The sequence below is a fragment of the Cupressus sempervirens genome, chromosome 1 (assembly GCF_028749045.1).
Source record: "Cupressus sempervirens isolate cs-2001-9-10 chromosome 1, ASM2874904v1, whole genome shotgun sequence".
Lineage (NCBI taxonomy): Eukaryota > Viridiplantae > Streptophyta > Pinopsida > Cupressales > Cupressaceae > Cupressus > Cupressus sempervirens.
The window spans coordinates 538,593,114-538,605,837 of NC_143118.1; the positions used below are offsets into that span (position 1 = coordinate 538,593,114).

Consider the following 12,724-nt stretch of genomic DNA (forward strand, 5'->3'; position numbering starts at 1 on the left):
AGTGCAAATGTAAATTTTGATGAGCATGCAAAAGTTCAAGTTGATGAGTCCAAGTAATTAGAGGATTGTAGATCCTTTGTATACTTCTATGAAGAAATGACTATTGAAGATAATACTAATAATCAAGTTGGGAATCAACAAAATTTTTTAGTATCAGTCGAGTCATACCTAGTGAATGCCAAGCTGCATTCAGAAGTTGAGTTGCAGAATGAAGAAAATGTACATTCTAACTCTGAGAATAGTGCACATGAAATAAATAATGAAGTACCAGATGAAGAAGAACAAAATGACTTTGAAGTTGAAGGATCAAACATGGAAAGGATAGAACCAAGATTAGCCAAGTATGTGAGAAGACATCACCCTGTAGATCAAATCATTGGTGACAAGGATGCCAAACCAATGACAAGGAATAAACTCATAAATGAATCATGTCTACTGAGCTAGGTTGAACCCAAAATAAATAAAGATGCACTACAAGATAGATGAAATTAAGAAGAACAAAACCTAGACCCTAGTTCCTAGACTAGTTGATAAGAATGTAATTGGTACCAAATGGGTATTTAGGAACAAACTTGATGAGAATGGTGTGATAACAAGAAACAAAGCCATACTAGTTTATAAAGGCTATGCACAACAAGAAGGAGTGGATTATGGGGAAACATTTGCCCCTATTGCAATAATGGAAGGAGTAAGAACACTACTTGCATATGATGCCTACAAAGGTTTCAAAGTCTACCAAATGGATGTGAAGTTTTCTTTTCTCAATGGTATACTCGAAGAGGAAGTCTACATAGAAAAACCTGAGGGATTTGTTGATGACAACAAGGATATGGTCTACAAACTGCATAAGGCACTTTATGGTTTGAAGCAAGCACCTAGAGCATGGTATGAGAGATTACAAAAATATTTTATAAAGATAGAACTTGAAAGAACAGATGACAACAACAACTTGTATATCAAGGCAGAAAAAGGTAAAGGCATTTTGATATCAGAAATCTTTGTTGATGATATAATATTTGGAGGAAAAGATTGTCTATGCAAAGATTTTGCTGATCAAATAAAGCATGAGTTTGAGATGTCAACATTTGGAGAAATCAAATTATTTCTTGGATAGCAAGTACATCAATTGAAGCATGGCATAATTGTGACCAAATCAAGATACATCAAGGAGATACTCAAAACATTTGGATTGGAAGACTCAAAACTAGTTAGCACACCAATGGAAAAAGGTCATAAGTTATCCAAGAATGATGAATCAATTGAAATGAATTAGACAATGTATGGATCAATGATTGGAAAGTTGCAGTATGTTGTACATAGTAGACCAGACATTGCATTATCTATTGGAATCATGGCAAGATTTTCTAAAAATCCAAGAGAAAATCATCTGATGGTAGTAAAAAGAATACTGAGATATCTAAAAGGAACTGATGACTTTGGTTTGTACTACAAGAGAAGTGAAAAGTTTGAACTAAAAGCCTACACTGATGCAGATTGGGGAGGCAGTATTGATGACAGAAAAAGCACCAGTGGAGGAGCACTTTTCTTGAGAAAAAGATTGATTAAATGGACTAGCAAAAAGAAAAGTTGTATCTCATAATCCACTGCAGAAGTTGAATATGTTGTAGCTGCTATAAATTGCACCAATATTGTATGGATCAAAAATTTATTGCAAGGTATGAAGGAAGAAGTGAGTGAGCCTGTGATACTTTATTGTGATAATACAAGTGCTATCAACATATCAAAGAATCATGTAATGCATGCTAAAACCAAGCATATTGCAATCAAATATCACTAGGTAAGAGAATTGGTGGAAGATAAGAAAGTGAAGATGGAATATGTAAGCTCAAAGGAACAAATTTTTGACATCTTCACAAAAGCACTACCTAAAGATGCTTTTGAGTATCTTAGAGGTAAGTTAGGGGTGATACCCCTAGCCAAGGCTACTTAAGAAAAGACAAGACTCCCCTACATCAAATGAGTTGATTGCTAAAATATTACAAATTGATGCAAAGAATATTTAGTTTAGGACTCATGCCTAAAGTAATTGAAGTGCTAAAGTTCCAAATTAGTCACAAGCAAGGTGATAGAGGGAGAAATTGGAAGAGCCTACAAATGCTACACTTGCATATTAAGATGCTGAAACAATATGTCTTTGGCATTGTTGTCAAAGAGGGAGAAATGTTAAGAAATTGATCAACAACTATTGAGTAGATAAAGGATGAAGAAGCTAATCAGAACAAAGAGAGAACAATAGAAGATGAGCAATGCATATAGAGGGAGAGAATGCAAGAAGGAAGAAAAAGGATACAACAATTAAGAGGGAGAAACAAAAATGAAGCAATCAAGATAGTAGATCAAGAGAGGGAGATGTGAAACTGATGGTAACACAATTTTATTTTTGGCATTTGACTTACTATTCTAACCTAGTTAGCATGTGTTTGAATAGTTTAGTTTGATGGTTGATCAATTTGGTTTGCCATCAATGCCAAAGAGGGAGATTGTTGGAAATATGATTGAAAAGATCATTGTGAGAAGAAGATTGAAGATCAAAGAGGGAGATTGTTGTTAAAAGAATGTTTTCAATCATTGTTTTGTCATTGATGTCAAGTCTACTATTTTTAGGAATGCCAATTGCTTATAAGATCCAAGTACTATCACTTAGTTGATTGATGAAGATGATTTGATCAACAAGATGTAACAAGAATACCTAAGGGAAAGGTTGAGTTATGATGTTGTAATGAAGTGCAAGGATCAATTAAGAAAATGGTTAACTGATGTATTGATAACATACTAAAAAATACAGAGGTTGGTCACACTTAGAAATATTAGAAGTATAAGTTGTAACATGGTTGACTGCAAAGCTTAAACTAAGTTCATTAGTGGGTGTCGAGCAAACTAGTTGAAGCCGATCAAATTCTAAGTTGGAGCTAAGCAAAAGGAAAATATAGTGTGTGCCGAGTGATCTTCAGGTGCCGAGCATTAGAAAATCTTAGTTGGTTCCGAGTAAACTTCAGGTGCCGAGTAGCAGTAAAAACATAGTTGATGCCAAATAACATAGTATGTGCGGAGCATCAAGATTTTATAAAATAGACCCTTTGAATAATATGATTACTAGACTGTAATGAATGATCTTTTTCCTACCCTTTATACTTGTAGCTTGCTTTCTTAATCTGCTCCATATTTTGTTGTTGACGTCATATACACATCATATTAAACAACTTATTTCTTAGATGTACACACTAGACAAATGAATTTGTCTTCCCTTTAGTATCCATCAATCAATAACTTCATACCATTGTTCAAACTGAGATTGGCTAACATTGTGAACTAGGTGCACACTAGGAACTTGGTCCTCATAATCTGTCAAATGCTATCCCTTAGCCAACACTATGTTTTGACACTCGATCATTACTAGATTACTTGGTCTCTCATAACTTTTACATTTGATGTCCAAATTTATTGACACTCAGTCAATATTGATGTTTGATCGACACTATAATTGTTCAACTTATATTGACACTTAGTCATTTATAACATCGCTTGACTTAAACTTCAAGTTCCTTAATCTTCTTCTCTTTTGCTCGATCAAGCCTACATATTTGGTCATTCATTGATCACTTCTTCTAGGTCTTAGTACAACTATCTTCTTCACTTGTAGCATGATTAAACAATCACTTTATCTTGTCAAGTCCAACTAATCAAGTGCCCATTGTAGTTCCTCATAACTCAACCTTTCCTCTAGGTCCTTTTGTTATGTCCTTCTTCTCAAATCCTCTTCATCAATCATCTTGATATGACACTCTACTCAGATAGAAAACTATCTTACCAATAAGGATTAACATTAATGACAACATTAAAATTTTCTCAATTGTAGTTTCCAACAATGATATCAATTAAACTTCTAGATCTTGACATTTAATTCTCTACCTTAGGAAAAAATTACAATTAAACTTATTTTACAATATATGATATGTATTGTGATAAAAATATATTTTTTTATTGGGGGATAATATGTACACTAATTTTCAATGGCCTTAAGTGTTTCAAAATACATTCAAGATAGTTTTAGGTTTTTGATAGATTCTTATATATCTATCTTCTTCAAGTTCTAGTACTCTCTTGAAATAATACATCTTGGTTATTGATTTTCCTCATAGAAACTAAATATATTGAGGGGTTCATCTTCCATTTTTATCACCCACATTCATTATATGGTCACAAAATTTATCAACAAGATACTTCTTAAGAACATTCATTCCAAAATTAAATTTTAAAAAAGAAAAATAAGAATTTATTTTAAATGTTAAACTTGTCTATTAGTTGTGTGCTAAATATGATAGAAGATTTTGACAAACTACGTTATGAGAACTAAAAATATTTTTGAAACCACTATTTGTTTGTACACGAGTGAAAAAAATAGATTAAATGTAATTTTTATTATTATAGTAGATGACAATAAGACACTGAGCTCCTATTTGACCACATTCACTAAGATTCATATGCTCTTAAAATCAATATCAATAGCTTTATGGCTTCATTCTTATCCAACACATAGGGAATTGGTACATCCTATGTTGAACTTAATGATATCTTCCATGCATAGGCCCCAATTAGGCCTTTTTCTAAGAAGTGTGTGAAATATTGGCTCCTTTGGGATTGTGAGAGGAATTGTAGATCTGTTGAAAACATACAGCTGATTTTTTTTCAAAATCTCATAATATAAAGTGAAATATATATTTAAAAATTTCCCTAAAAAGTGGGGAGCAAACCTCTTTGGAACAAAGGGATGATCAAAGAAAGGCATCATTTGAGCTTGTGGAATCATCTCTTGTCTCATTCTCTTAACTTCTTCCATTTCAAGTACCTATTAAATTTATGTTAGTCAAGATAACCTATAAGAGAAAAAGAAAAGAAAAAAAGTTGAGGTCATGTAAACAAACCTTTTGCATCCTCTCTTTTTCTAGCCTCTGTTGTTCTATAAAATAATTTTTCTTTGCGATCTGATAAGTGTTTCACAAAGTTTAACAAAATATTTGTGATATTTATCCTCTTAACTATGCACACCTTAAAAATTACACATCTTGAGAACAATTGAAGAAAACTCGAAAATGACACCCTATAGTACTTCAAGTTTTAATTAGATTCTATTAAAGAAAATTGACATTCATTGTATAAACATGTAAATATAAGTGCTAATAAATTTTAAATGTATAAGTAGATATTTTACCAATTGATCAAATTGAGCTCGTTGAATTGCTCTTGTCTCAGTATGAAGCTTTACATATAATGGTTGTGTTTTCCCTCTTGGCGGAGGCTTTGGCAAAATCTATCAATTTTAAAAACAGAAATCAAGATTAAACTATGAATATTGTGAAAACAATTCATAAAAGGTTAGGATTGATCTCTTAGAATATAGTTTTTAATAAATATAAATTAAAGGTACCTGTGGTTCATCAGTTGTTAATGGTAAGCCTTGTGCAATTGGGATACGCCATTTCTCTTCTTGAGCAAGCATCTCATGTAGCTTTTTCATGAATTCTTGCTCCTTCAATTGACCCCTTTCCTACAAAACATTACCTTTGAAATTGTTAGCTTGTGTAATTATACATTAAATAATTTAAATGCCATTTTTCTTACTTTGAGAATAATGTTAGTGGAATGAAAACAATATTTTTCTAAGAAACATAACAAATCAGGAAGGCCTTTTAGTTTTATTTTCCATTCATGTGTATACATCAAAGTATGTTATTTATTAGAACGCTAAAGCAATAAAATATAATTATAAACTACAATTTTATGAAGTATGAATGCTTGAGAAAATTAAAGATTTGTACTTATCAATTTGTCTTAATTACAATATTTAACAAGCATCATGTAGTGGCTAGTATTTTCCTAATAACTAAATATAGTTTTTATATTTAATAGAATTTAATAAATTTATAATTTAAATTAAAAAATATATAAGAATAAATTTATAAATATCTATCAAAAAATATAAGTATAAAATAATTTAATAAAAACATAAGAACACATTTTTAAATTTTTAAATTAATAATATAAATATCAATATACATTGTTGATGATTATATCATAAATATGTTTACTTTTGAATATTAATTTAAGACTTAAAATTCAAAATATTCATAATATTTGGATGAGTTGGATATGTCTCATTTGCATAAAATTTGTGTATAAACCCTTGGCCAAAGGAAGGCAAAAAACTTTAGAAGAGTGGAAAATGTTTTAAATGAACGCCTTCATCTTGCTGAAATAGATGTGCAAGCTAATCCCACTTCCATTCCTCATGTTGAACGTGTCTCGGTTGCCAGAGATACGCTAAGGAAACATCAACATATTAAAACCATTGGAGCCTCTGTTAGAAGCCGTTAGCAATGGTTGAAATATGGGGATAAGGGTTCTAAATTATTCTTTAATTACCTTAAGCAAAAGCAAAGTAAGGAGAAAATTGATAGAATTGTGATTGATAATCAGGAACTCAGTGATATTAATGACATTGTTGCTGCTTTCGAGATGTTCTACAAAGCCTTATTCAAGTCTGAGGACAGCAACAATGCCAAAGAGCTTAGAAGTAGATGTCAGAAGCTTATTCCTAAGAAAATTACTGAGGATGTTGCCTCCATCCTTAGGGCTAGGATCTCAGTTTAGGGGATCTCTGATGCTATATCTTCTCTCAAAAAAGATAAAGCACCTGGGCCTGATGGTCTCCCTATTGAATTTTACAAATCCAATATTGATTGGATTGCCAAGGATCTATTTGACCTATATTCAGAAGCCTATGATCATGGCACACATGGACATTCTATCAATATGGGGATTATCAAACTTATCCCTAAGGATGGAGATAAGTCCCTTATCGAGAATTGGCGGCCAATTACTTTGCTTAATGTTTCATATAAAATTATGGCCAAAGCCTTGGCTTCTCGGCTTGTTAATGTTCTTCCTAAGTTCATATATCCCACTCAGATAGGATTTATTAAGGGTCGGTATATTTTAGAGAACCTTGTCACCAGTTGGGAGTCAATGGATTGGGCTAAGACTTCACATCAAAACTCTGCTATGTTTCTTTTAGATTTTGAGAAAGCCTATGACCGCGTTGAATGGGAATTTATCTTCTCTATTCTTCAGGCTTTTGGATTCCCTGATGAATTTGTTTGGTTTATTCAAGTCTTTCTTAAGGATTCATCTTCTCGAATTGAAATCAATGGTTTTCTTTCTAATCCTATACTTTTGTCCCGGTCCATTCGACAGGGATGTGCCCTTGCTCCTACTCTTTTTGTTATCGCTTCTGATGCCTTGTACTATATCCTCAGAGATAACACTATTTCTCCTAAAGTTAATGGGATTTCCCTCCCTGATAATTCTAAGCTTCTTAATATCTAGTTTGTGGATGATACTTCACTTTTCCTTGAACTATCTTGTAGTAATATTCAGCATCTTAATCTTAAACTTGACCTGTTTGAGACCATTTCTGGAGCTCGCATTTCCAAATCCAAATCTATTATGCTTGGTTGGAAAGAGGAGCCTCCTGATTGGTTTCTCCAGTTTGGATATTCATGGGGTGGACCTAATAAGATTGTCAGGTATTTGGGGGTCCCCTTTTCCATTTCCCCATCTCTCAAAGACATGTGGATTTGGATTAAGGATAAAATTGTTAAGAAGCTCTACAAGTGGGATAACAGGGAGTTGTCACTTGCTGGTAGGGTGCAGGTGTGTCAGAAAATCTTGTCATCCTATAGTATATACTACTTGTCTGTCTGGATGTTTAGTAACTACCAAGTGTTTGAGATTCAGAAAGCCATAAGGAGATTCTTATGGTCTGATGGCAAAGGTCACAAGAAGAAACATGCTGTTAAATGGAGTTGGTGTCATGTTGACAAGAACTCTGGTGGCTTAGGCCTAATTGACCTTAGGATACAAGGAATATCCCTTGCTGCTAAGTGGATTTTTTAGGCTCTTGATGGTCAAGAACCTTGGAAGATTCTTCTTAGAAACAACATTCAATCCGGTTATCCTAAGCAGGCCAAACATTGGAAAAACCTTCCTTTTACTGATCTGGTTGCTGGGTCCTTCCCTGTCTCTGTCCAAGGTTCCCTGGTTTTCAAGTCTATCTGGAAAGCTTGGGAACTTGTGAGGGGTTTCATCTATAATTCCAACTTTGCTAGTAATAACTCTATTCATGGTGAGCGTTCTATATGGTGGAAACTGCATCATAATGGTAAGCCTCTTGCCATGACTCAAGGTTGTTCTGCAAAATTTTGGAACAACGTTGGCATCCAGAGCTTTATTGACATTTTGGAGAATGATAACCTTGTTAGTTGGCAAGATATTAGAATCAAGTTCGATCTTCCTATCTCCCATAAACGTACGTATAATATGGTTGCCAATGCCTGCTGCACTCTTAATCTTCCTTGCAGGTGTGATGTGGACTCTCATAGATTTCTAAATTTCCGTTGGGATGATGGATCTCTCCTCCATAAAACTAAAGCTAAAGATATATATAAGGTTCTCAATAATGACAACTCTGTTATTTCTCACCTTAATACTACTTGGTATATGAACTTGAACTCTCTTGAATGGCAAAAAATTCTTGACAGATTTTGGAAATCGCATATTCCCCCCAAAATCTTACATTTTGAATGGCAGCTTCTTCTCGATAGACTTCCTATTAAAAATCATGTTGGTGATGCTGAACTTTGTACTATTTGTAGGGTTCTTGAAAATTTAAGGCATATATTTTTTACTTGCCAATTTGCTAGGATTATATGGAAGTTTTTTGGAATTTCTATAGCTGATCATGTTCCTGTTTTAGGCACCATTCTTGGCAACTTATTTGGTCTTAAAAGGGATGCTAATTTTTTCTGGAATATTCTATCCTCTCACATTCTTTGGTTTATTTGGAAATGTAGAAATGAGGAAAAATTTCAAGATATTGGTAGATCCCTTACTTTGTTTCATTTGAAATTCATCTGTTTTAAGATTGTCTCGCAGATTTGCTGCATTATGAAGCTCGAGATGGACAAGCTAAAAAGATTCCTCCATGATGGGCTCACTACTATGTTCATTTATGAGATGAGGCATGGGTTGGAATTGGCTAGCATTCTTGATAACCAGACTGCTTTTGGAAAAGCTCTTAAGGAGTTGCTCAAGGAAATACATGCGAACAGAGGCTCCTTTTCTGATAGACATGACTCCTTTGCTCAACTTCTCGAGCGGAAGAAAGTCATGTGGATGGAAGGAGAGCTAGGATGGACAGCTTGGTTCGATGATCATGATGATGTTTTGGAATAGCTTATTTGTCTCCTCTTTTTGTAATCTTGTTACCACTGCTACTTAATGTGTTAGTTGGCTGATTCAGGCTGATTGTTGGACTTTGATCTTGGAGGTTGAGGCTCGCCTCCCCCCTCTTTTGATACTGTACCTCTTTTTGTTCTCTCGATTATTTAATTTAAAAAAAAATGCATTATTCAATCAATGCTAAGAAAAATAATATTGGTAATGTTAAAACTTAAAAAATTAACACATAGACTTTAGAAGTTATTGAGAAAAACCTAGAAAATAAAAAATACTCATTTGTGAATGATAGAAATAATTTTTTTATTAGTATTTATCCTATGGACAAATACTAATAAAATGATCTTATACCATAACATTATTTAATAAGAACTATTACCCTTACTAACTAATTTTGAACTTTATTCTAACAAGTGCCACTTAGTGGCTAAGTACTTGCCTCCTTAGTTACAATAAAAATCAAAGTGAAATAGAAACTAAAATAGAGGAAATAAATTATTATATTTTTGTAATTATAATAAAATTAATATTATTAATGATAATTTAAAATTTAAAAATAAAATTATAATATTAAAAGTATTATGAATTCTCTAACAATCTTAATTTTAATTAAATATAATTTAAGTAATAAATAAATTACATGATTATAATTATTTATTTTTATATAGTGGTAATAATAAATAATTTTAATTTTAATTATAAATAGTTGAACAATTATAACTTATAAATAATATAAATACTTATTTTAATTTTATTTGTATTAGAACTCTTCATTCTATTTTTTTATTTTTTAAATATATTTTTAATTATATGCAATTCATAAAGTTTAGATTTGACCTTTGCAACTTAGTATGTTTAGGTTAGTTTAAGCCAATCACATTATTAAAAAACAATTTTTATAATTTAAAAACTTGAAATATTTGCATTTAAATTATACCAGTATGAAATTTATTATAAAATAAGAAAAATTATAAATTATAATTAAATGATTAAAAAATTAATCACCAGATAATAAAAAATACAAAACTTGTTACAATAGTACTTAGCCTACGACAAGTACTAAGTACTAATAAATGAACTAGGAATTTTTTTTTTATAATTTACTATTAACATCTCTTTACCAATTCAGATTTGTTACTTAGCCTTTAATTTTTTATTTGTTTACAACCGAAAATCCAGTCCTTAAGTTAGAAAAAAGTTATCATATAAATTATGTTTGAGTGGATACTCTTAACTCTTTTGGTGTAGTGGTTAAGCTTGAGATAGTGGGTTACCCCTATAGTCTACAATTTGAAATTGTCCTTGGTTTGAATGGTGCTCAAAATGAACTACTAGATAAACAAGAGACACTGAAACACTCCTCATTAAAGAAATAAATAAACATATTTTTCAACCAAAAATTCAATTTTTAAATTGTAAGAACTTTATCATATAAAAGAATAATTCTAAATCATGTTTTATAAAATCCAACAATCCAAGAAATGTGTCTCACACAAAAAAGACACAATGTTAACCCATCATCTGACAACATGTAATTCATCATAACAAGAAGCTCACACCAAAACCAAGGCTCCAAACTAAAACAACAATAACCAACAATAGAGAGAAAATTGAGCTCAAATGTCTTTACTCTACCTGTGTCTTGAGCTCAAATGGCTTTATTCTTGTCAATTTTACAACTTGCCTCTCAAACTTTTCCCTTCTTTCATGGCAATCCAACTTTTTCTGCTACACAATCACAAGAAATAATGCTATATCTTGTGAGACTAGTATTAACAGAGTTCAACTCAAAATAACCTATTTTTCATATGAACAAACTTTATACTAATTCAATCTAGGTGGTGGTGGTCTTGTAGAATAGTAGTACTACAATTGAAGCCTGAAATTTTTTCAAGATTAAAACCTATTTCGTTTACTATCTCACTTTCAAATTCTACCTTATGATTCTTCATCATAGACTTCATTTTTTTAATCAATTAACAAGTTGAAGATATTTTTTAGAAAAAAGTTATATTATATAATTTCTATTAGAACTCTAACTGCATAGTTTTCAGTGAATATCTTTTATATTGATTTTTTCCTCTACTATATCTATTATTTTTTTGATTAAAGACCCATGATAAATGATCAATACCAAAAATTCTCACACAGTCCGGTCCAGAAAACAGCAATGATCAAAATATATCTAACTTACAAATATAACAATAAAAGTCTAAGAAAGAAGGATAAATAAAAATAATTACCAAGACTCCATTTCTGAGCATTTCTCTACTTCTGCAACTGTTCAAACACAAATACCTACTTCATAAGTTGCAATGAGAAAAGCTATCACAATATCATGAACAATATAAATACATTTAATTTAAGAAACAATTCCAACTGAGAAAGAAAATAGCTGAAAAAAAGTCTGACCTGGTGCATTGATTGTGGGCAGGAAACACCCATCTTCTCCTCACTTTCTTCCCACCAGTGCTACTTCTCTCCTTGCCTTCACAAGACTCCCACACAGATGAAAACCTCTCACCCATGGCTGAATTTTTAACATTTGCTTTGTGGCTGCTATTTTCATAGAGAGAATGAGAGAATTCTTGGCATTTTGAGTTATTATTTCTCTCCTCCATCTCCAACAAACACCCTCTCAACTACATTTTCACTTTTACAGCAAGTTTTTGGAGGAAGAAGAATGAGGAGAACTTGAAGCATAAGCTAACGCTAATCAAGGCTATTTTTGCTGTCCGTATGTAACCATTCCTTCAATCTAAATACACTGAGCTGCAAAACACTTAAATTGATGGTTTAAATTATCAAGAAATCTATATTTCCTTTCCTTTTGAACTTTGATTACATCATTAACAAAACGCAATCATGAAGTTTACCAACTCATACTTTTATGAATATATGAAGCCTTAAATCATAGACTTTCATTATTTTATTACAACTTTTTACTAATTTTTCTAAAAAAATCTACTCCAAAGTTTTGACAAACCAGTTTGATTTTGTGATTAGTATAATGAAATAGTGTAATTTTAAAAAAAAATCTTTAGTAGTTAAAGAGTGTATTATGAACACCTAATCAGTTAAATATTAAACAGCGGAAGAGGCAGATAGACATTTTAGTAGAGTTTGTGGGGGCATGTCAGGGTGGCTACCAAATATCCACTGAACTTGTTTATGTAAGAAACTGACAAGATTCCACTTGTATGCTTTGTCCCTTACTCTTTTTAAATCCACCCCCCTAGAAAGGAAATTGACAATATATTTGTGAAGTTGGCAATCATATATTGATGCCTTAGTTGTCACACATAGTCATCACCGAAAGTTCTTTTTCCACTATGAACTCATATATTCCATTTTGCTTGACAACTACTAAACACTTTTTTTTGGGGGAATATTTCTCAGTTTATGCTTA

The 12,724-nt window shown here is 31.9% G+C and overlaps 1 protein-coding gene across 2 annotated transcripts; it reads right to left on the reverse strand.

Moving 5' to 3' along the window:
* Positions 1-4,426: 4,426 nt before the first annotated feature.
* LOC149578587 (microtubule-destabilizing protein 60-like) lies at positions 4,427-11,981 on the reverse strand. 2 transcript variants are annotated; one of them, XM_089802394.1, is made up of 8 exons: positions 11,728-11,978; positions 11,559-11,595; positions 10,951-11,043; positions 5,447-5,566; positions 5,231-5,329; positions 4,944-5,003; positions 4,773-4,867; positions 4,427-4,679 (listed from the first exon to the last, which is right to left on the reverse strand). In XM_089802394.1, exons 1-8 carry the CDS (start codon positions 11,934-11,936, stop codon positions 4,544-4,546), a joined length of 849 nt encoding a protein of 282 aa, XP_089658520.1. In that variant the 5' UTR covers positions 11,937-11,978; the 3' UTR covers positions 4,427-4,543. The 2 variants fall into 2 exon arrangements, with proteins under 2 accessions (XP_089658520.1, XP_089658496.1); XM_089802370.1 differs by lacking the exon at positions 4,944-5,003 and having other exon boundaries at positions 4,494-4,679; positions 11,728-11,981.
* Positions 11,982-12,724: the final 743 nt, after the last annotated feature.